This window comes from Carcharhinus amblyrhynchos, chromosome 28 (genome assembly GCF_965287045.1).
Source record: "Carcharhinus amblyrhynchos chromosome 28, sCarAmb.v2.hapA, whole genome shotgun sequence".
Classification (NCBI taxonomy): Eukaryota; Metazoa; Chordata; class Chondrichthyes; order Carcharhiniformes; family Carcharhinidae; genus Carcharhinus; species Carcharhinus amblyrhynchos.
This window is the reverse complement of record NC_137351.1, coordinates 29,789,466-29,814,200: the sequence shown is the minus strand read 5'-3', so window position 1 is coordinate 29,814,200 and position 24,735 is coordinate 29,789,466. Positions and strand designations below refer to the sequence as shown.

The 24,735-nt window shown below is 45.8% G+C and overlaps 1 protein-coding gene across 1 annotated transcript in view; it reads right to left on the bottom strand.

Annotated features, from left to right (window-relative positions):
• adamtsl3 (ADAMTS-like 3) overlaps window positions 1-24,735 on the bottom strand; it is a 548,277-nt gene that overhangs the window by 272,484 nt on the left and 251,058 nt on the right. Inside the window, exon 5 of the mRNA XM_080214139.1 lies at window positions 21,770-21,815. Coding sequence (XP_080070265.1) covers window positions 21,770-21,815 — 46 coding nt within the window. The remainder of the gene's footprint in view (window positions 1-21,769; window positions 21,816-24,735) is intronic.

Genomic DNA, 24,735 nt, shown 5'->3' with positions numbered 1-24,735 from the left:
AGAAATGTCTCTGCTCTCCACACATTTCTATAAGAAGATATGTGAACCACCACCTTCTCAAGGGCAACTAGGGATGGGCAATAAATGCTGGCCAGCCAGTGTTGCCCATGTCCCATGAATGAATTTTTTTTTTAAAAAAAAAACTACACGCGGATTGGGGTGGTACGCACATCTTATACAGACAAAATGATCATCTGGTTAAGCAGTTATCTGACTGTTTCTTTGAGATGGGTCACTGGTGGTGCCGTAGCTTTAGGAAACTTGTACGAATCCCAATTTTAAGCAAGCATACAAATTATGCATTCTCGTAACTGGTTTAAAAATAACAATTGGCAAAGGTTTTAACGATGATTTAGTGCGCTGTATATGCAAGAAGGAAATCCAACCCGCAACTTAAGAAGCCCAAGATAGTGTACTACTTTCAATCAAACCCAATCCAACAAGAATGCTGATAATATGACAAGAATAATTATGAAGATTAATGATAAAAGCATTTGTAGGAGAATTATCTAATTGGAAGTAGCATATTGTGAGCTTGAAGGAAATATTCTACACAATATCTGATAAGTCAATCATCGCAATATTAATACTTCTAATATTATTATTAATCTGACACTTTTCAACAAAATTCTATTAATATCTGCTTAAAAAGGGTCTCATTCATTCACTGCTGGTATTAACCTAGTAGTGGTAATACTGGAGACTTACCATGTGGGATGTAGGACAATTAAAATTGTGCAGGGTTGCTGAGGGAGTGTCCTCTTTAAAAGGCCCTCAATGCCTGAACAAGGAACTTGACATTGGGAAGGGGAACTACCTGAGAACCTCATCCCCCTGCCCTTGATAACCATCATTCCTTCCCACTGGACATTCACGCGGTGAGGCCTTCCCACTACCACTCATCTGTGGCCTGGGATCCCAAGATAACACCAGACCTTGGATGGGTGTCATCCTGGCAGCAGTAACTGTCTCATAGAATCCCTACAGTGCAGAAGGAAGCCGTTCAGTCCTTCAGTTCTACACTGACTCGCTGACAGAGTACCTTACCCAGGCCCTCTTCCCCCACCCTATCCCCGTAACCATTAAACAATTAATTAAACCCTTTTTATGTTCCTGGTGGGGCTAATCCATCTAACCTACAGATCTTTGGACTGTGAGAGGAAATTGGAGCACCCCCCACACCGACACGGGGAGAAACTCCGTACAAACAGGCAGCCCAGGCCGGAATTGAACCCAGGTCCCTTGCGCTGAGAGGCAGAGTGCTACCCGCTGTACCACCGTGCCTCCCTGCTAGCATAGCCATTCAACAGAGCTGCCAGCTTCTGATCGGCCAACAGCTCTTGGTGGCAAGACTTCTGCCCCCAGGGTCTTTGACGAGGGGAAGGCATAATGTCGTCTAGTTAAGTGCCTGAGTGGCATTTTATTCAACAGGCCTTCCTTAAAAGAGGTATCACGGGGCTCTCACCAGTTCTCCAGCAACGGGCAAGACCTTCATTGCCACGATAAAATATCACGCTTAATCCCAAATTGAGACCCAAATATCATCGAAACACTCTTTGCCTTTTGCATTCTTGGACACCCTTTCCACTTGAAAAGCCACAGTTTTGGTTCCACCGACAATCTAGATCACAGAATTCCTTGGATTGTTTCAAAATTCCTGCCCAAGGTCTTGTTGTCATTTCAACTAAGGCAAGAGACAGTCATTCTTCATTTTTAGCCTTACTTGACAGTGAACGACACAGGCAATGTAATGATGTTCATCCCTCCCTGCCTCCATCTCTAAGGTCTTATGAGGAAAGGCTGAGGGACTCGAGGTTATTTTCATGAGAGAAGGAGGTTACGAGGTGACCTAATTGAGGCATACAAGATGATCAAAGGATTGGATAGGGTGGACAGTGAGACCCTTTTACCTCGGATGGTGATGGCTAACACGAGGGGACATAGCTTTAAATTAAGGGGTGGTAATTATAGGGCGGATGTCTGAGGTAGGTTCTTTACTCAGAGGGTAGTAAGGGCGTGGAATGCCCTGCCTGCAGCAGTTGTGGACTCGCCAACTTTAAGGGCGTTCAAATGGTCAGTGGATAGGCATATGGATAACATTGGAATAGTTTAGGTTAGAGGGTCATTAGATTGGTTCTACTGGTCGGCGCAACATTGAGGGCCGAAGGGCCTGTACTGCGCTGTAATGTTCTATGTTCTATGTTCCACAGCAAGCTAGCAAGATGCCTCACAGAAATTAAACCATTTTTATATTCTTTTGGATGAGCGAGTGACCTGGTTGCAACTTATCTATTTGAGTAAATTAACTGGGTCCTTTATTAATCTCTGTCCACACAAGAACCCATCACATGGTCACATCTTTAGCATTGCACAAGTGAGTCTCTGTGAATATAAAATCAGCCTACGCCATAACAGAAAGGAAAAGCTCGCAACTTTACCACAACTTCAAGACAGCATTGTACGCCCGATTAATTACTTTTAACGGGTAGTCACTCTTGTAAAAGTGGGACCTACGTCCACAACAAGTTCTCAGAAGCGGCATTCAAGAAATGACCAGCAAGTCTGTTGTTTTTCAAGATTCTAGTTTTTGCAGGGACGTTTTTCGAATTCAGCCACAGAATCTCTTCTGTCCACCAAGAGGGTCAACTGTTTGACATGTGATCTGGACAGCACCAACTCAGACAGGGCGACACGGGAGTGTCAGTTGGATTGTGCTCGACTCTCTAGAGTGAGATGACTGTATTAACCAACTTTTAAAAAGACATGCTGGCTAGGCCAGCATTTATTGTCCATCCATGGTTGCCTTTGAGAAGGTGGTAGTGAGCTGCCTTCTTGAACCGCGGCAGTCTGTGTGGTGTGTAGGTACACTCACAGCGCTCTTAGAGAGGGTGTATCAGGAATTTAACCCAGAAACATTGAAGGACCAGTGATATAGTTCCAATTCAGGATGGTGAGTGACTTGGAGGGGAACCTTCAGGTGTTCCCAGGTGTCTGCTGCCCTTATCCTTTGGAATGGTGGTGGTCGTGGGTTTGGAAGGTGCTGTCTGAAGAACCTTGTCGAGTTCTTGTAGACCATCTTGTCGACAGTACACACGGCTACCAATGTTTGTTAGTGGTGGAGGGACTGAATGTTTGAAGGGGTAGCAGTCAAGTGGGCTGCTTTGTCCTTGAATGGTGTCAAGCTTCTTGAGTGTTAGCGGAGATTTATTCCACTACAATCCTGATTTGTGCTTTGTCGATTGTGGACAAGCTTTGGGGAGTTATGCATTGTAGGATTCTGCCTCTGACTTGCTCTTGTAGCCAACATGACTAATCCAGTTCCGCTCTGGTCAATGGTGTCCCCAGGATGTTGATAGTGGGGGATTCAGCAATGGCAATGCCACTGAATTACAGTTAGACCCTCTCTTGTTGAGCAAACATAGTCAAATCAGATGCTACATTCTCTGAATTGCTCTCAGTTGAACCAGTAACTCAGCTGGATATAAATTCAGGCAAAACATTATTCACTGGAGAATGGGTTGAACTGGCCAAAATCCTTCTGTTAACGAGCTTGGTCAAATATTTCCATTTCTTTCTGGCAGTTTAACCTCCTCACATAATAACCATAACTGCATTTTGTTTCTAATCCATATTTGCAAAGCTTCTTGGGACGTTCTATTCTTTCAGACCAACCAGAACACTGAAGAGCAGGATTTGACTTATACAAGGAATTGGAGTAGTGTTCTTTTCATGAGGCAGTGCTGCATCTTCAACAATCCTTTAGAGGGGAGATTACTGTCATATGTGACTCCCTCCCTCATTCGTTGCCCAATGAAAGGGATCCAATGTCAGCCAATTCAATGGATGGCATCTTTTCAGCCGGTGGCGGTGATTCACCATTGGCCAGCGGTAGGATTGGGCTGCCCGCTCTGATGTCTATGGCGCTTTGTGTGGTTCACCCATCCCGCTGTCGGGGAACCTGCCTTGCGGTGTCACCTTCAGCAGGACTGGAAAATCCCATCAACAGGAAGGGCCAGAAAATCCCCACCCAATTAAGAACATAAGAAATAGGAGCAGGAGTTGGCCATCTAGCCCTTCGAGCCTGCCCCGCCATTCAAGAAGATCATGGCTGATCTGAAGTGGATCAGTTCCACTTTCCTGCTTTCTCCCCATAACCCTTAATTCCCTTGTCTATCAAAACCTATCTACCCGTGTCTTAAATATATTTAGCGAGGTAGCCTCAACCACTTCAACGGGCAGAGAATTCCAGAGATTCACCACCCTTTGAGTGAAGAAGTTCCTCCTCAACTCCGTTCTAAACTGCACCCCCCTTATCTTGAGGCTGTGCCCTCTAGTCCTGCTGTCCTTTCTGAGCGGGAAGAATCTCTCTACCTCTACCCTATCCATCCCCTTCATTATCTTATACGTCTCTATAAGATCCCCCCTCAGCCTTCTAAACTCCAACGAGTACAGACCCAGTCTATTCAGCCTCTGTTCATAGTCCAACCCCCTCATCTCCGGTATCAGCCTAGTGAACTTCCTCTGCACTCCCTCCAAGGCCAAAATATTCTTGTGCAAGTGCGGCGAACAAAACTGCACACAGTACTCCAGCTGCGGCCTCACCAGTGCCCTGTACAGTTGCAGCAAGACCTCCCTGCTTTTATATTCTATCCCCCTCACTACAAAGGCCAGCATCCCACTCGCCTTCTTGATCAATCTCCAATCTCCTCCACACCCGCCCTGCTGCCAGCGAGTATGGAGAATCTGGCGCTCAGCCAAAACTCTAATCACATCAGCAGCACTGAAGAAACCCAGCCATGGGTGAGGTTGGAGATTTTCAGTGAATGCCTTTTGATGCATTCTGGTTCCTTCAGAAGAAAGTCGGCGAAACTTTACCTTCATTTAATAAAGAAAAGGCGACCGCATTCAGGATTTGAAATATTCCGCTCACTAACTTAATTCCAGGGAAACCCTGGAATGAGGCTGAACTAGGAAAATAAATTCATGAAAAGAACAACATCATGTGGCTGCCTGGTGCTCCGATCCGGAATTGCTGCCATGCTTCCTGAGACCAGGAACTCTCAGCTGCACCGCTCGTGGCAGTGACCCATTTTCCCAGAGAAAAACCGGGAAAAAGCTGGAGGTCATTCCTGTGGGTTGTGTAGCGGTGAGCTAGGAAGCTTCAGTTGCAGATGTGGGGAAACATGCTGCTGCCTTACAGTTTAGTTGTCGCAACACACAGGAGAAACACTCTAACTCACGCCTAACTGAGCTTTGAATAAAGTAATTGATTTGTTTGAGGCAGTGTTAGACAGATTTCTGGGGATTCAAGGGTTATGAAGAGGGGGTTGTTGTGGGGTTGGTGCGGAGTGGAGTTGTGATCACAAACAAATCAGCCATGATTGTGAAGAATGGGCAGGGTGAAATGGTCAAGAGGTTCAAGTTTCTAGGTGTCCAGATCACCAGCAACCTATCCTTGTCCCTCCATGCCGATGCTACAGTTAAAAAAGCCCACCAAAACCTTCACTTTCTCAGGAGGTTAAGGAAATTTGGCACGTCTGCTATGACTCTCAACAACTTTTACTGACGCACCGTAGAAAGCACTCTTTCTGTTTGCAACACAGCTTGGTGTGACTCCTGTGCTGCCCAAGACTGCAAGAAACTACAAAGGGTCATGAATGAAGACCAGTCCATCACGCAAACCAGTTTCACATCTATTGACTCTGTCTACACTCCCCGCTGCTCTGGCAAAGCAGCCAGCATAATCAAGGACTCTACACATAATCTCTTCCAACTTCCTTTGGGAAAAAGGTACAAATATCTGAGGTCACGTACCAATCGACTCAAGAACAGTTTCTTCCCTGCTGCTGTCAGACTTTTGAATGGGCTTACCTTGCATTAAGTTGATCTTTCTCTACACCCTAGCACTCTTGCCGCAGCTGTACAGGGCACTGGTGAGGCCGCAGCTGGAGTACTGTGTGCAGTTTTGGTCGCCGCACTTACGCAAGGATATTTTGGCCTTGGAGGGAGTGCAGAGGAGGTTTACAAGGCTGATGCCGGAGTTGAGGGGGTAGAGCTATGAGGAGAGGCTGAATAAACTAGGCTTGTACTCGTTAGAGTTTAGAAGAATGAGGGGACGTCTCATTGAGACATATAAGATGATGAATGGGATGGATAGGATAGAGGTGGAGAGACTCTTCCCGCTCAGAAAGGACAGTGGGACTAGGGGGCACAGCCTCAAGATAAAGGGGGGCGGTTTAGAACGGAGTTGAGGAGGAACTTCTTCACTCAAAGGGTGGTGAATCTCTGGAATTCTCTGCCCGTTGAAGTGGTGGAGGCTGCCTCGCTAAATATTTTTAAGACGCGGGTTGATGGGTTTTTGATAACCGAGGGGATTAAGGGTTATGGGGAGAGGGCGGGAATGTGGAACTGAGCCACGACAGATCAGCCATGATCTTATTGAATGGCGGGGCAAGCTCGAGGGGCCAGATGGCCTACTCCTGCTCCTATTTCTTATGTTCTTACGTTCTAGCTATGACTGTAACACTACATTCTGCACTCTCTCCTTTCCTTCTCTATGAACGGCATGCTTTGTCTGTAAAGCGCACCAGAAACAATACTTTTCACTGTATATTAATACATGCAACAATAATAAAATCAAATCAAAATTAGGCTCAAAGGACCTATTGCTCCTATAAAGCCTATGTTACAAGTTCTAAGTAAAAACATTTGCCAAGGGTTAGAAATCCAAATTTCACATCTATGAACAGTCTCTATACTACTACTGGAATATATCTCATGATTTTGTTTGCAGTGTGGTTGAGTTGAGTGATTCTCATCTTCATGTTTGTGTTCCCAGTCTTGCTTCCATCTTCATCTCATTACAAAAACAAATAATCACAAGTAAAATAAGAGGCCTTGGAATGTGAGAGACTCTATTTACCAAGAGGCAGGCCAATTTCCAATTCTTGTTTACTAAGGGAGGTTAGAGAAGTTAAGTTGCTTAGATTTCAAGGTTAAATTGGAGAAGGGTCTTGAAGAGAAACACATCGTTTGTTGGCAGAGGTAGGAAATGAATTGAAGATTTCATCCAGCACTGAAAAAATTCTGATTCCATTTTTAGGTTCACTTCTCACCATCTTTGGCTTCTCTTCCCCTTTTGGTTGGAGGTGCAGGGAAAAGACCACGGATTTTGCTCGTGGGGACAGTTGGAAGAACAGAGTGGGTGACAGTAAGCAAGACCCCAGAGGGTTCATGTGTGAGAGGAAACATGCACCACTTCTATGAACACTGCATCAAAGCAAAGAGCAAAATTAAACTCCGCATCCTCAAGTTGCCGTGCGGCTTGACGTTGAAGCAGCTAACATCTTAATTTTTCTGGAACTGCAGAGAGAAAGGCAGTGTATTTCCAGATGGTCATGAATCTGAAGATTGGGGTGATATTGATAAACCATTTGATGCTCTGTGCAATCGTGCCTGCTGCATTAATCACTTCCTTGAATATTTGCAGAAACCCTACAGTGGCTCAATGTTTTCCTTTAGGTAGAAAATATTTTTTTTCCCTATGATATAAATCACAGAATCCCTACAGTGCAGAAGGAGGCCATTCAGCCCATCAAGTCTGTACCGACATCAATCCCACCCAAGCCCTATCCCCATAATCCCATGTACTTACCCTGCTAGCCTCCACCCCCGCAACACTAAGGGGAAATTTAGCATGACCAATCCACCTAACCCGCACATCTTTGGAGCGTGGGAGTAAACTGGAACAGCCAAGAGGAAACTCACACAGACATGGGGGGAATGTGCAAACCACACAGGCAGTGTGACCTGAGGCTGGAATTGAACCCGGGTCCCTGGCGCTGCGAGGCAGCAATGCTAACCACTGTGCCACCCATGCCGCCCTTAGATAGCAAATTTTTTTTCTCCCTGTGCCACGCAATGAAATGAAAACCTAACACTTTTCTGACTCTGCATTCTGAACCCAAAGAACTGAGCCACAACAGATCAGCCATGATCTTATTGAATGGCGGGGCAGGCTCGAAGGGCTAGATGGCCTACTCCTGCTCCTATTTCTTATGTTCTTATGTTCTTATGTAACTGTATGTTGTAAACCCTGGGTGGAAAAATTGTGGGAAAGCAGTATATCTCCCGATAACATATTCCTACGTGGGTGAGACTCCATTGATGACCGCGCTGCCCACCGGATCAAGTCATGTGACTTAACAAGGAGGGCTGCCATGCATCAGTGTCAACAAGACACCCCCTGCTGGTAATTAAACAATATTTGCCAAAAGTGGAATAAAACAGCCACCACAAACGCCAACTGTGTATACATTCCACACACGCACAGGAAAAAAAAGGCAGGCTGGAGTTCATTGCGAGGGCACAATACATCTCTGAATTCACAAGACATTGATAAACTGCCTGAACTTTGGCCTTTAAATTGATGAGGTTATTTAAACATCTTGATGCATTTCCGCCTCGTGACGCGCTCCAGCCTACCTTTGTTTGATGGAAAAACTGAATTCTCAGAGACAGCCAAGGGATATAATCTTTGCAAAAGGAAATATGTAACCTAACAGTAACACAAGGCTCGCCGAAGCTATTCACTGAACTAAGTTTACCCACACGTTTAGTAACTCCGTGACGCTGCTCACATTTTGACAACGCAACTGCAATTCTAAGCCAAACAAACTGATCAGCAATCAATCATTGCAGTCACACACACATTGCTTCAACTGCGCACTCGTTACGTGAAAAGGAAACTCTTAAGGCAAATCACCTTTACGTTCTGGGTTGAAGGAGCTTTGTGCGGCTGGTAAACAATATTATAGATCAGTTCAGGCTAAAATCGCCTGCTTCTAGGTAATGTGATGTTTGTTAATCTTAGTAAGTGATCACCAGCCCTTTATCCGTGTCAATGGCCACAGGCCAAGTAAATAGGAGTAGGTAGGTGGTCAAGTGTTTCTCGTGTCGGTACAGACTCGATGGGCCAAAGGACTGTTTGATTCTCTCAATGAAAATGGTGATTGGAACCCGTGCAAATCATTGCAGCAAAACTTTCCACAACCATTTCCCCTTCCAATTTTATTGTCATTGTATACTGCACAAATACAAACACAAGGAAAAGTGGGCTTTCCCAAGATACAAAGAAAAAATCAAGTGCAAGTGGTCATTATAGAATTATATGAATAGTCATTAAGTGCGTACATGCATATTGCACAATATCTGGGAATATGTGAAAGGATGGAGTTCAGTTGGGTAACAGCTCTGGGGAAGAAGCTCTTCCTCAGCTGGATCGTATGAGATTGAATGCATCTTGTAGCACCTCCCAGGTGCCAAGGGGGCAAACAGTCTGTGGCTGGGATTCCTAGCAATGCTGAGAGATCTCCGCAGACAGCGTTTGTGATAAATATCCTGGTAGCTGGGTGCTGTTGGGCAGGTTTGACCACCCGCTGTAGAGCTTTCCAGTCAGAAATGGAGCAACTGCACCGCAATGCAGTTCGACAAGATACTCTCTACTGTGCTCCGGTAAAGGTTTGAGAGGAGCTGCGGGGAACATGTTGGCTCTCTTTAGCCTCCTCAGGAAGTATAGGCGTTGGTGATCCTTCTTCACTGGGGGAGGAGGAGCTGAGGGACCAATGCAATGCAACAACGAGCAAGAATGGAAGGTTGAGAAGGTGGGGCCTTCACAAATATCAACTGGTACAGGAGTTGAACCTCAGCTCTGCATCACTAACCAGCCAACTGAGCTAACCAACCCACAAACACGATGAACCCCAATGATCACGAGAGTTATAGAGAGCTATCAACAAATTAAATAGCAATTTATTTTAAGGAAACCTGATTTTGAAAGCACAGTTTCCTCATGACTAATCTGCAAAGTAGTTAAAGTCTGGAGCATAGATTCTCTGATTAGATATGAAATAGTCAAAGCACTGCCTGACCTTGTGAACAATAAACGAGCCAGGTTGAGTCTCATTAAAATGTCTTGGACAAGCTCAAAGTGTCACAAACACCTCCGAGAGGGATAGGGAATACCGTGCAGCTGAGGTGCTGAAGACTCAGAGCAACTTCTGAGAAGCAGAAGTGGGTTCTGGCACTCAGAAGAAATGTTGTCCCAACATTGACCATCAGGGGGGACATTGTGAACCTGGAACTGCTGCCAAGGAGGCAGAGCTTATGATCCTATTAAGCAGTGAGTAGCACAGGCCTTTCATGGTGGTTGCCTATAGATGCGAGCATGAACGGAATCATTCTGCATGGAACCCACTTTGTGCAGGAAGAGCTTCAGTGTCCGTACTAGGTCCGGCAATAATACAGGAGACAGTCAACGATGGTGCTATATCATCACAGCTACCACTTTACACTCAATCGTCCCTCATACTCAAAGATCTTCAATTGCTCAATGCCAATGTCCATAGCATAGTGTGGTGTACTCTACAGTCCCAGCCTTCACCTGCAATGTGGGAACTGTGAAATTCCTGCTCCGAAATCTTGCTGCCATTTAATCCAGCGGCACGGTAGTACAGTGGTTAGCACTGCTGCTTCACAGCTCCAGGACCCTGGGTTCAATTCCCGGCTCGGGTCACTGTCTGTGTGGAGTTTGCACATTCTCCTTGTGTCTGCGTGGGTTTCCTCCGGGTGCTCCGGTTTCCTCCCACAGTCCAAAAATGTGCGGGTTAGGTTGATTGGCCATGCTAAGAAATTACCCCTTCGTGGAGGTTTGAGGGATTAGTGGGTGAAATATGTAGGGATATGGGGTAGGGCCTGGGTGGGATTGTGTTCAGTGCAGACTCGATGGGCCGAAGGGCCTGTTTCTGCACTGTAGGGTTCTATGCTCTATGTTATGGTCCCCTTGCTTTCTCTTGCCCCAATTAAGACCCTGACATGGCCACTTAATGGCCTTTCCCTGCAGAGTCTCAATCTTGAGGCTGGGGGACAGATGATATATCTGGGGTGGGGACCCAAAATTAACCGAACTTCAATTTTGGGTGAAAAGTGGTGGAGGTGAAGGAACATCAGAAGCCCCCTTCTGACTGGGGCTGCCCTCCCCTTAGGGCCCACTGACCCCCGGATCACCCACCCCCAACCTTGATTTCCTTCCACGTGAACCCCCAAGCCTTCCATACATGCCCCGCCTCCCCCTTTGATCCCTGCCCCCTGCCAGTAACTTTGCCTTCAGTTCCCAGCACTGAGTTGCACTCAGCCCAGCTGCAATGCGTCTTCTGGCCACTGCAGCGCTGTTCCTGGAATGACTGGAAAGCTGCCGGTCAGTCAGGAGTTCCCCAAGGTGGGATGTAGACCCGGTGATGGTCCTTCCTTCTACCAATCAACACTCTTTATTGAGCATGACATGCTATTGAGCTTGTTGGAGTCAGTGTAGGTGGCTGTTACCCAATCCCCACCATCCTGAAAATTCTGGCCCGTGTTTTCTTTAAGCATCTTTCTGTTCAGCAAGAAGTAGTGGGCAACGTGGTGGCACAGTGGTTAGCACTTCTGCCTCTCAGTGCCAGTGACCCCAGGTTCGATTCCCGGCTTGGGTCACTGTCTGTGCAGAGTCTGCACATTCTTCCCGTGTCTGCGTGGGTTTCCTCCAGGGGTGCTCCAGTTTCCTCCCACAGTCCAAAGATGTGCTGGTTAGGTGTATTGGCCATGCTAAATTCTCCCTCAGTGCACCCAAACAGGCGCCGGAGTGTGGCGACTGGGGGATTTTCACAGTAACTTCATTGCAATGTTAACATAAGCCTACTTGTGACGCTAATAAATAAACTTTAAATCTATGAGCAATCCCACCTGACAAAAATGCTCGATTTTAATTACAGATGGAGTCAGACACATACAGCATTTCTTCAGAGCATCAATAGTGTGCTGTTTCAGTATAGGTTAAAAGGACTTTACTATTGCGATGATAAGCTCATATCCTACCTCACAAATCATCATGGCTGCAGAGTGCCACCTTGATCACTCCCAGATATCACCCTGAGAATTGTGTCACTCAATCTAAACATGTTGAAACTGGAGACTGCAGTAAAAAGCCATTATTGTAATATTCCCACCCAGGAAAGACAGAGTTTACAAGCTGCTGCTTTCCAACAAGCTGTGCATTGAGGAAGGGCAATATTTTCCCTTAACATCAGTTGAACAATCGAGAAGTGGAGTGTACAGAGTCTGCGTACATGTGCAGCACACTACTCCTCACATTCTTGGGCAGATAGTGGCAAAGTGCTAATAGCACTGGACTAGTAATCTAAAGGGCCAGGCTAACGCTCCAGGGGGTATGGGTTCAAATCCCATCAGAGCAGCAAGTGGAATTTAAATTCAATTAGTAAATCTAGAGAAAAGCTAGTCTCAATAATATAGCATATTATTATACAGCACCTTACCTTGGTCTTTCAACAAGTTCTTAAACTTGTACTCCTATTCCGGATACAGAGCTCCCAAAGGTTTCTGGCTGACTTCTCACCCCTCTGTCACCCTGTTACATTCATTGGTATCATCATCTTCACGGAAGACTGGCTGTTATGGATCCCACCTCTGTCTGTTCTAAGCTGTAAGCAGTCTGACAACACCAGGTTGAAGTCCAACCAATTCATTTGATAGTAAACTCACTAGCTTTCATTGAACACCAGGTTGGACTTAAACCTGGTGTTGTCAGACTTACTATGTTCACTCCAGTCCAACGCCGGCATCTCCATATCATGTTCTAAGCTGCCCATACACATTGCACAGAAGTCCAAACAGTTCATTATATTCATCATCCATTTACGCCTCTGCTTCCCTCTCCTATTTCTTCTGTTGATCTTTTCCTCCGCTGACAGTCTCTCTATACCTCTAATGACGTGGCTGAAGTATTGCATCTATCTCTCTTTGCACCAATTCTATGCACCAATCTCCTCTTTCCATCAGCTACTTCATTCGTCGCTCTGTCTGTGTAGGATCTGTGTCACATACTGCTAAATGTTTACATCTGTTACACTAGACAGTTAAACTCAACTTTAGCTGATTTTGTTTTCACGGTATATTTATTATGGTGTTACGTCAAAACTGAACACTTCACTCTTGCTTATTAAAATAATACACGCATTTACATGAATCTTAGGCTTGAAGGAATGGTCTATTAACCTAGAACGAGAAGTTTGTACAGAGACTCTTCTCTGCATTTAGACAGTTATAGAGTCGTAGAGGTTTACAGCATGGAAACAGGCCCTTCGGTCCAACTTGTCCATGCCACCCTTTTTTTTCCAAAGCGCAAAGCTAATTCCAGTTGCCCGCATTTGGCCTACATCCCTCTATACCCATTTTACCCATGTAACTATCTAAATGTTTTTTAAAAGACAAAATTGTACCCACCTCTACTACTACCTCTGGCAGCTTGTTCCAGAAACTCACCATCCTCTGTGTGAAAACAATTGCCCCTCTGGACACTTCTGTATCTCTCCCCTCTCACCTTAAACCTATGTCCTCTAGTTTTAGACTCCCCAGCCTTTGGGAAAAGATATTGAGTATCTAGCTGATCTGTACCCCTCACTTTACAGAACATAAGAACATAAGAAATAGGAGCAGGAGTAGGCCATCTAGCCCCTCAAGTCTGCCCCGCCATTCAATAAGATCATGGCTGATCTGATAGTCGTTCAGTTCTACTTACCCGCCTGCTCCCCATAACCCTTAATTCCCTTATTGGTCAAAAATCTATCTACCTGTGACTTAAACACATTTAACGAGGTAGCCTCCACTGCTTCAATGGGCAGAGAGTTCCAGAGATTCACCACCCTCTGGGAGAAGAAGTTCCTCCTCAACTCTGTTCTAAATTGACTCCCCCTTATTTTGAGGCTGTGCCCTCTAGCTCTTGTTTCCATTCTAAGTGGAAATAATCTCTCTGCTTCTACCCTGTCTAGCCCCTTCATTATCTTATATGTCTCTATAAGCTCTCCCCTCAGCCTTCTAAACTCCAATGAGTACAGGCCCAGTCTATTCAATCTCTCCTCATAAGCTAACCCCCTCATCTCCGGAATCAACCTGGTGAACCTTCTCTGCACTCCCTCTAAAGCTAATATATCCTTTCTCAAATAAGGGGACCAAAATTGCACACAGTACTCTAGTTGCGGCCTCACCAGTACCTTGTACAATTGCAGCAAGACCTCCCTGCTTTTATACTCCATCCCTCTCGCGATAAAGGCCAACATTCCACTTGCCTTCTTGATCACCTGCTGCACCACTCTGTCCATCTGTGATTCCACTTTCAAGGAGCAGTGAACAAGGAGCTGTGTACCCCTAGATTACATGGAGAAGATGGGTATAGAGGGATATGGGCCAAACGTGGGCAATTGGGATTAGCTTAGAGATTTAAAAAAAGGGTGGCATGGACAAATTGGGCTGAATGGCCTGTTTCCAGGCTGTAAACCTCTATGACTTGAAAACAGGAAGGTGGGGGGGTCTCCCCAGTGAGGAGGGCTGACAATCTACTGTTAGGAACGTGGGACACTAGCTGGGAGGCCCTTACACTCCGCCCTCTGGGCGACCAAGTTCACCAGCTGGAATGTCAGGGGATTAAATTGTCCGATTAAGCGCGGTAAAATATTTCAACATCTTCAACAACTGTGTACCCAAATTGTATTCCTCCAAGAGACCCACCTCAGGCCAGTAGACTATTTTAGGCTCTGAAGAGGATGTGAGGGGTCAATGCTTTCACTCAATTCTATACACCAAGGCATGGTGGGGTGGCGAGGGGGGCAGAAAGGAAGGGCACAATCCTCATCCACAAGTCCTTACCCTTGGTAGGAGCCAATGTCTGCCTCAGATGGCTGATATGTCATTCTCATGAGTAAATTACATGGGACGTCCCTGCTATTAGCCAATGTGTATGCCCAATCTGGGACCGTGAAAACTTTTTACAATCATTTTTCATGCTACTTCTGGATTTGAATTCATATTTAGAACATAGAAAAACTACAGCACAAACAGGCCCTTCAGCCCACAAGTTGCGCTGATCATATCTCTACCTACTAGGCTTACCTATAACCCTCAATCCCATTAAATCCCATGTACTCATCCAGAAGTCTCTTAAAAGACCCCAGCGAGTTTGCCTCCACCACCACTGACAGCAGCCGATTCCACTCACTCACCACCCTCTAAGTGAAAAACTTACCCCTAACATCTCCTCAGTCCCTGCTCCCCAGCACCTTAAACCTGTGTCCTCTCATAGCGACCATTTCAGCCCTGGGAAATAGCTTCTGAGAATCCACCCGATCTATACCCCTCAACATCTTATACACCTCTATCAGGTCACCTCTCATCCTTTGTCTCTCCAGGGAGAAAAGACTGAGCTCCCTCAACCTATCCTCATAAAGCATGCCACCCAATCCAGGCAACATCCTTATAAATCTCCTCTGCATCCTTTCAATAGCTTCCACACCTTTCTTGTAATGAGGCGACCAGAACGGCGCACAGTACTCCAAGTGGGGTCTGACTAGGGTCTTATAAAGCTGCAGCATTATCTCCTGACTCCTAAACTCAATCCCTCGATTGATGAAGGCCAGTACACCATACGCCTTCTTGACCACATCCTCCACCTGCAAGGCCGATTTAAGAGTCCTATGGACCTGGACCCTAAGGTCCTTCTGATTCTCTACACTGTTAAGAGTCTTACCCTTGGTATTATATTCCTTCATCCCATTGGACCTGCCAAAATGGACCACTACACATTTCTCCGGGTTGAAGTCCATCTGCCACTTCGCCCAGTCTTGCATCCTATCTATGTCACGCTGCAACTTCTGACATCCCTCCAGACTATCCACAACACCACCAACCTTCATGTCGCCGGCAAACTTACCAACCCATCCCTCCACTTCCTCATCCAGGTCATTTATGAAAATTACAAAATTATGAAAATTTGTTGATACTGGGTGGTGATTTCAACTGTTGGTTGAATCCTGCCCTGGATCGCTCCTCCCTCAGAACCGCTGTATCTTCCAAGTCGGCAGAAATTATTAAATCATTTCTCATGGAATATGCAGTGTCAGGCCCATGGAGGTTTCTTAACCCCACTAGGAGGGAATATTCTTTTTTTTTCCACCTGCCCAACACATGTATTCATGTATAGATTATTTTTTGGTAGATAATAAATTGCTCCCAGCTGCGCACTCATGCTCCTACAAATCCACTGTAATCTCGGACCATGCTCCCTTGACAATGGACTTGGTAGTGGGAAGGAGGGTGGGCCCCGTTACGCCTTGGCAATTTAATACTGGTCTGTTCTCTGATGATGAATTTGTTAGATTTCTGGTAACCCAGATCGATGATTTCTTCAAGTTTAATGATGCTCAGGGACTCTCAGCTTATGGAAGACATTGAAGGCTTATTTAAGGGGCCAGATCATATCTTATTCAGCACATGAGGCGAAGCTGAGAGGTAGGTGGTTATCGGAATTGCTGGGGCGTATCGCTCAAGTTGATGCTGTGTAAGCTGTGGGCCCGTCCCCAGAAGTATATAAGGAACGCTTACTCAACAGGCGGAGTTTGACACCTTGTCTTCATGTCAAGCGGAAGTGATGCTGTTCAAGTCTAAGTACACACACTATGAGCATGGGGACAATGCAATCAGGCTACATCAGCTGCACCAATTCTCCACCAAAAGTCTAATACCACTAATGCAGATTCTGAATGTGATCTCTACTGATCCACAGCGAACAAATGAACTGTATAGGGACTTTCACTCAACCCTCAAGAGCTTGGAGAGTATTGCCAATGAGGCGGACTTTCAAGAGTTCTTTGGGGCACTGAATCTCCCTGTGGTGGACAGGGGAGAGGCTGCAACACTGGAGAAACCAATTGATATTGAAGAAATCGTTCAGGCAGCCAGAACAATGCCAAGCGGGAAGTGTCCGGGACCAGATGGGTACCCCAACGAATTCGACAAAAAGAAATCTGTGGATAGGTTGGCTACACCACATGATCAAAGCATCAAATGAGAACTGCTCTCTCTGCTGCACACTTTGAGGCAAGCGACAATTTCATTTATCCTTAAAAAGAATGAAGACCCTCAAATCTGCAGCTCTTATAGACCGATCTCACTGCTGAATGTGGACTGATGTCTAAGATTCTGGCCATTCACTTGGAGGACATTCTGCCCTCTATCATCTCGCGTGACCAGACTGGGTTCACTAAAAATAGACACATGGACTTGAATATTGGGCAGCTCTTTAACAGTATGTACGCACCGGCCACTCCAAGCTACCAAAGATGTTAATCTCGCTGGACTCTGAGAAAGCATTTGATCGGATGGAACGGGATTATTTATTTTATGCTCTCAAGAGGTTTGGGTTCGGCCCAAAACTCAACTCCTGCGGTACTCTGTCCCTCTGGCCTTGTTCCGGACAAATGATGTGCATTTAGCTTTTATCCCTTTGTCCGGAGGCACCAGGTAAGGATGCCCCCTCTCCCCCATTATTTGCCATTGCTATTGAACTTCTTGCTTCGGCTTTTTGCGACAGCAAATGAGTAGTGGGGATTGGTCTGGAGGGTATCGAGCGAAGAGTATTGCTGTATGCGGACAACCCGCCCACCTCGATTCCTGAAGTCTTATCTATACTGGAGAGGGTTGGTCATATTTCAGGGTACAAGCTTAACTTGAATAAGAGTGAGCTCCTTCCCTTAAATGCAGTGGCTCGTAGCCTCCTGCTCCACACCCTGCCTTGCAAGGTTGTCACTCGACAGTTTACTTGATTGAGAATGCAAGTGACTAGCAAATTTATTGAGCAAATTTTGGAGCTAACTTTATTCCACTTAAAGGGCGGACAGAACAGGACCTCAAACATTGGTCCATCCTCCCCGTTATCATTCGCGAGCTGTATCAATGCGGTGAAGATGGAGGTACTTACCTAAGTACCTCCATCTTCACCGGCACGGTAGCACAGTGGTTAGCACTGCTGCTTCACAGCTCCAGGGTCCTGGCTTCAATTCTCGCCTCGGGTCACTGTCTGTGTGGAGTTTGCACATTCTCCTCGGGTCTGCGTGGGTTTCCTCCGGGTGCTCTGGTTTCCTCCCACAGTCCAAAGATGTGTGGGTTATGTTGATTGGCTATGCTAAAAAACTGCCCCTTAGTGTCCAGGGATGTGTAGGTTAGAGGGATTAGTGGGTATAATATTAGGGATATGGGCGTAGGGTTTGGGGTGGGATTGTGTTCGATGCAGACTCGATGGGCCGAAAGGCCTCTTTCTGCACTGTAGGGTTCTATGATTCTAAGTTTTTATATCTTCCAGTGTGTCCCAGTGTTCATTCCCAAATCCTTTCTTCATTGACTTGATTGGCTCATTTCAAGCTTTTTCCAGAATAGGAAGAAGCCCAAGAATGCAGAGGACAGTCTTGCAAAGTCCTAAACGGGAGGGGAGTATGGGATTGACCAATTTCCCATTTTATTATTGGGCAGCTAATACGAGAGCGGTAGTTTGTTGGGTGCAGCGAGAGTGGCAACAGGAGGTTCCTTGTTGGCTGCAGTTGGAATACTCCTCCTGTGCTCTGCCTTCCCTGGCTTCCTTGGTAAATCTGCCCAGTATTCTAGGGAATCGAGTGCACTCGGCAAGTCAATTCTTAGAATTTGATCGCAATTTAGATGCCACTTTGAGTTTCAGGCCTGGTCGCTGGCCTCCCCAGTATCAACTAACCATTTTAGAACCATAGAACCCTACAGTGCAGAAAGAGGCCCTTCGGCCCATCGAGTCTGCACCAAACACAATCCCACCCAGGCCCTACCCCCATATCCCTACATATTATACCCACTAATCCCTCGAACCTACGCATCCCTGGACACCAAGGGGCAATTTCTTAGCATGGTCAATCAACCTAACCCACACATCTTTGGACTGTGGGAGGAAACCGGAGCACCCGGAGGGAACCCACGCAGACACGAGGAGAATGTGCAAACTCCACACAGACAGTGACCCCAGCCGGGAATCGAACCCAGGATCCTGGAGCTGTGAAGCAGCAGTGCTAACCACTGTGCTACCATGCCGCCCCCATCTATTTTGGATGGTGCCTTCAACATATGGATCAAGCACGGGATCACAGCATTTGGGGGTTTGTTAAGTGGACAGTGTGTTTGCATCATTCCAGCAGGTGGTGGATAAGTTTGCTTCACCTGCAATGCACTTTTTCAGATATTTGCAAATTTGACACTGTGCGTACCCCCAATTTCCGACACTCCAACCTCACTACTCCATGGACATCTTTTTAGTGCCTTCTACGTGTATCATTTCTGTTCTTTATTCTCAAATTCTGTCCCAACAGAATTCTCTATCAGTGGTTAAATCTTTATGGGAATGAGATCTGGAGTTCTCGGAGGAGGATTGAGACATGGTGCTGCATCGAGTACACTCCTCCTCAATACGTGCCTAGCTGGGTGTGATACAATGTAAACTCTTTCACAGAGCATATCTAACCATATAGCGAGGGGGTTAGAATATAAAAGCAGGGAGGTCTTGCTGCAACTGTACAGGGCACTGGTGAGGCCGCAGCTGGAGTACTGTGTGCAGTTTTGGTCACCGCACTTGCGCAAGGATATTTTGGCCTTGGAGGGAGTGCAGAGGTGGTTCACTAGGCTGATACCGGAGATGAGGGGGTTGGACTATGACGAGAGACTAAATAGACTGGGTTTGTACTCGTTGGAGTTTAGAAGGATGAGGGGGGATCTTATAGAGATGTATAAGATAATGAAGGGGATGGATAGGGTAGAGGTAGAGAGATTCTTCCCGCTTAGAAAGGATAGCAGGACTGGAGGGCACAGCCTCAAGATAACGGGGGGGCAGTTTAGGTCGGAGTTGAGGAGGAACTTCTTCACTCAAAGGGTGGTGAATCTCTGGAATTCTCTGCCCGTTGAAGTGGTGGAGGCTACCTCACTAAATATATTTAAGACACGGGTAGATAGGTTTTTGATAGACAAGGGAATTAAGGGTTATGGGGAGAGAGCGGGAAAGTGGAACTGATCCACTTCAGATCAGCCATGATCTTATTGAATGGTGGGGCAGGCTCGAAGGGCTAGATGGCCGACTCCTGCTCCTATTTCTTATGTTCTTAACTATGGTTAGACTCTCTAGGAACAAGCCCCATTTGTGAATGGTGCCGGCAAGCTCCCGACACCCTGTTACGTATGTTCAGGACTTGCCCATCACTGTATAACTACTAGACATCGATATTTGAGACAATGGTAGCCATGTTAGATGGGGAAATAAGTGCCCCCCCCCCCCCCGCCCCCCCTCCCAAGGCTGCCCTGTTTGGGGTCGTGCCTTCAAATCTACTGCGACTGAAATTCCAAGCTGATTTTGTAGCTTTCATTACACTCCTGGCAAGACAACTAGTCCTGTTTAGGTGGAAATCAGTTGCACCCCCGATGCACTCGGAGTGGGTGAAGGAGGTGGTAGACACCATTAAGCTGGAGAAGATGAGGAGGTGCACGCTACATGGGTCCACTGCTAGGTTCTGTAAGATCTGGCAATCACTTATAGCGCACATTGGGACACTACAATTGGAGCTGGTAACTAGATACCCGATGGTCACAGGACCCTGAGTGCTCCCACAGAACCACCCCCCCCACCCCTCGATTGGTGGACACGCCTCGGCCCTTCACCCACCTCGCCAAGGTGTGGTGACCAACACGACAACTTTATTGCCTCTCACTCTCTTTCTTCTCTCTCCTTTGCTGTCTCTCTTTCCTTCCTCCGCTCGCTAGTTTATAGCTGGGCTGTTTGGGCACTCAGTTGGTTCTCCAGCGGCGTTCCTCTGGCTTTTTGTCTATTTTGTTATTACCCTCATTACCTGTGCAATTAGACTTGGGCAGGGTGGGTGCCAGAGATACCAGGGGTTTGTCCCTAGCCATGGGGAGTCCGGTGCCCAGTCGCGTTGGTACGTACACGCGAGCACTGTGTGGATCTGTATCTGTGTTTGTTTGCTATGTAAAATATAAGAACATTTTCAATAAACATACCAAAAGAAAGCTGTGATCTTATCCATCTGTGATTTATTTTATTTATCCATTCTTGTCCAGCATTTATTGTCCATCCCTAATTGCCCTTGAAGTGAGTGACTTACGAGGCCGTTTCTGAGGGCAGTTAAGAGTCAACACATAGTGTGAGTCTGGAGTCGAGTGCAGGCCAAACCGGGCACATACAGCAGATTTCCTTCCCTATAGGGCATGAGTGAATCAGATGGGTTTTTGCAACGATCGACCATGGTCATCATTTGGCCTTTTTTTTAAATTAAATTCCAGATTTTATATTGAATTCAAATTTCACCGTTTGCCATGGTGGGATTTGAACTCAGGTCCCACAGCATTACTCTGGATCTCTGGATTACGAGCCCAGTGACAATACCAGTACACCACCGCCTCCCCGTGACTGAAGCAGGTCGTATATCTTGCTCCTCAGGAATACACAAGCTATACAAAAGAAACACAAGTGAGCTGGAGACAAGTGAGAAACACTTTTATGCATTCGGATGCAATCAGTTGTAAATGCCCTGCTACTTGCTGTGAGTGCCAAAGTTGGATATTGGGAGACAGAAAAAAGCTAGGGATTATTCGATAATTCCCATTTTATCGTGCCACTGCCTTCAAACTATGGCTCTCAGTGTGAGACTGAGAAAGCATTTTATTCATAAATGCTAACATCATGCGCACTAACAAAGCACATGTGAAAGGAAACACGCTCACTTAGTGTAATTTCTCCATCTGTGACAGCGGAGAAGAGAACCGTAATTCATAATAATGACTAATCAGATGCATTTTATGGCGTACTTACCACATTGCTGCAGGTTTTGTACCTAATGTTCCGCCCTTCACAACGCCTGCAAGAGAGCAAATAATAAAAAAAAAATGACACAGAGAACAGTCTTTCAAAGCATCGAAGAAACATGTGTCAGGCACTTTACAAAAGCCCCCATTATAAACCAGTTTTAACATATGCGCATGACTCGACAAAGGAAGGCTCCACGCTCAAAATCCTCTAATCCCTGATAATTTTTAATGCTCTTCAATGCTAATAGATTTGGGTCGTCAGCCAAGACTGGCGCAGCAAATGAAATCATTCTCGACAAGGGCTTTCGCTCTGGTTCTGAATTGAGCTGACTTTTTCTTCACCTGTCAAAACATTCGTAGAAAATACCTGCCAGGGTCTATGTATAATGAAGCCAGTCATTGACTGAAATCCCACTGAGCGGAGGCAAACAGTCGCTCCTGAAAGGCTGAGCTTATAAAACCCGCTTTTTTTTCCAAAACATTTCCTACAACTATCATGATCAAATGTTCGTTGGCCAAATAAAATTCCCTTCCACGCTGACTTGTTTTTTTGAATAAATTTATTATGTGTAGTTAATCACCATTAAAAGGACAGACAACAGAATATATTCCATTTTATCTCTTCTACTCGTTGCAATTAAGGCCTTTCAAAATGAACTTCCTTCCAGAAGAAAAAAAAATCCAAGTCTGTTCAAGATTATAATGAATAATCTGTTTTTTTTTTGCCCTCTGTCAAACAAGTCTATTGCACAAGAAAGTACTGTTCTGATTATTCATTATGCAAGCAGTTTCTAATGTGAAATTACCAAAACATGTTGCCAGCTGACCTCGGCACTGTGGAGCCAGCCATCTATGCCAACATCGCAAGTACAATAAAGCACTGCAAACCTCCGGCTACAAATGTAAACCTGGGTAAACACAGGCACAATCTCAATACCAAATGCTAAGCTTCAAAATTAAACAAATTAATATGGTTTTCTTCACTGGAAGACAAGCCAAGGGACAAATTATAGTTGAAATAACTTGGTGGATGTGGTACTATATACTTAAGCGTGCAGGACGATAATCTGTTTCAGTCTCTCTCCAAGTTTGTCGTCTCGCGAGCGCTGCCAGACACGTGCCCCAGGACAACATGGAGATGATGGCACAGTGCTAATATCACTGGGTTTTTAAATCCAGAAACCCAAGCTAATGTTTTAAGGACATCAGGGCCAGGATTCTCCGCCTGTTCATGCCCTGCATTTGGCGCTCAGCCGAATCTTCATACACTGAAGTGGGACCAGAGAATCCTGCTGGCCTGAATGGCTGGAGCATTCCGACCCTGGTTTCAAATCCCACCAGAGCAGCTAATGGATTTTAAATTCAGTTAATGAATCTGGAATATAAAATTAGTCTCAGCAATGGTGACTGTAAAACTATTGGCAATCGTTGTAAAAATACATCTGGTTCACTAATGCCCTTTAGGGAAGGAAATCTGCCGTCCTTACCTGGTCTGGCCTACGTGTAAACTCCAGACTCACATCAATGACTTTGACTTTGCACCTTGAAATGTTCTAGCAAACCAATAGGTTTAAAGGTGACTTTGGAACGGGTAATAAATGCTGGCCTCGCCAACGAGGCCCACATCCCATGAAAGAGAAAAAAGTCTTAGTGCTAAACTCATCCACAGACAGTCATACTCGATCAAACAAGCTGCATAGCTTAAACTTTGGATTTGCAATCTTGTACCTTATGTAATGTCTCTCTAATCGCATGCTTAAACCTATGAAACTGGATAGTAATTGCTCTGACAAACAATTTGATAGTTTTGGAAAGATTACTTCTCTCCTACTGCTGCTCACCGAATAAAATGGATATTTTATAGATTTGATGGTTCAATCTTTGGCATTAGTTGCCAGCTTTTATATGTTGCCTCTCTGGCCTGACCCTAGTTTTCCTCCTGCTTCTGAGACTGCCAATGGCCAGTCCTGTCTCATGACTCCAGCCTTTCTGTTGCTTGCCAATTCAACTCAGCCTCTTGTTCTAATGTCCATCCCTGGTCTGCTGCAATGTACTAGTGAAGCCCAACGCAAACTGGAGGAACAACACCTCATTCTCCAATTGGGCAAGTTACAGCCTTGTGGACTCAAAACTGAATTCAAAAACTTTGGAATTGTGACCTTTCTCTTCTTGTAGTTTTGTTGCGAGTTCCTTTTCAGCTCCCTGGTTTGGCTGAACACAACCCCATTCCTCCCGCACTTGGCCATCTGCCACTTGGGGTTCATTTGCTCCCATTATTGCCCCTTAGTGTCCAGGGATGCGTAGGTTAGAGGGATTAATGTAGGGTTATGGGGGTAGACCCTGGGTGGGATTGTGTTCGGTGCAGACTCGATGGGCCGAAGGGCCTCTTTCTGCACTGTAGGTTTCTATGATTAACACATCCTGCTATCTCACCTTTTGCCACTATTAGCACTACATCCCTTAATGGCATCATTACCATTCCCCTTAATCTTATGTCAGTGACAAGTTTGTCCATATCTACTTAACCCTTGTCTTCTGTTCTGCCCCACCTCCTTTGTCCCTTTTCCAACTACATAATTCTTTACACTTCCATCAGAAGAATCGTAAGAAGAACTAGGAACAGGAGTAGCTACTCAGCCCCTTACGCCCGCTCCACTATTTAATACGATCACAGCTAATCTCACCTCGGTCTCAACTCCACTTATCTGCCCGATTGCCACAGCCCTTCAAAGCCTCACTAAATAAAAATCTGTCCACCGCTACCTCACATTGACTCAAAGTCCCGGCTGAAGCATCACTTAGACCCAAAATGTTAACTCTGTTTCTCTCTCCACAGGTGTTTGCAGATGTGCTGAGCTTATCCAGCATTTTCTGTGTTAATATCAGTCCTGTCTCATGATGGCTCCTGTTGCTGGTTAAACATAGAAGCTGGATGCAGGAGTAGGCCATTCAACCCTTCGAGCCTGCACC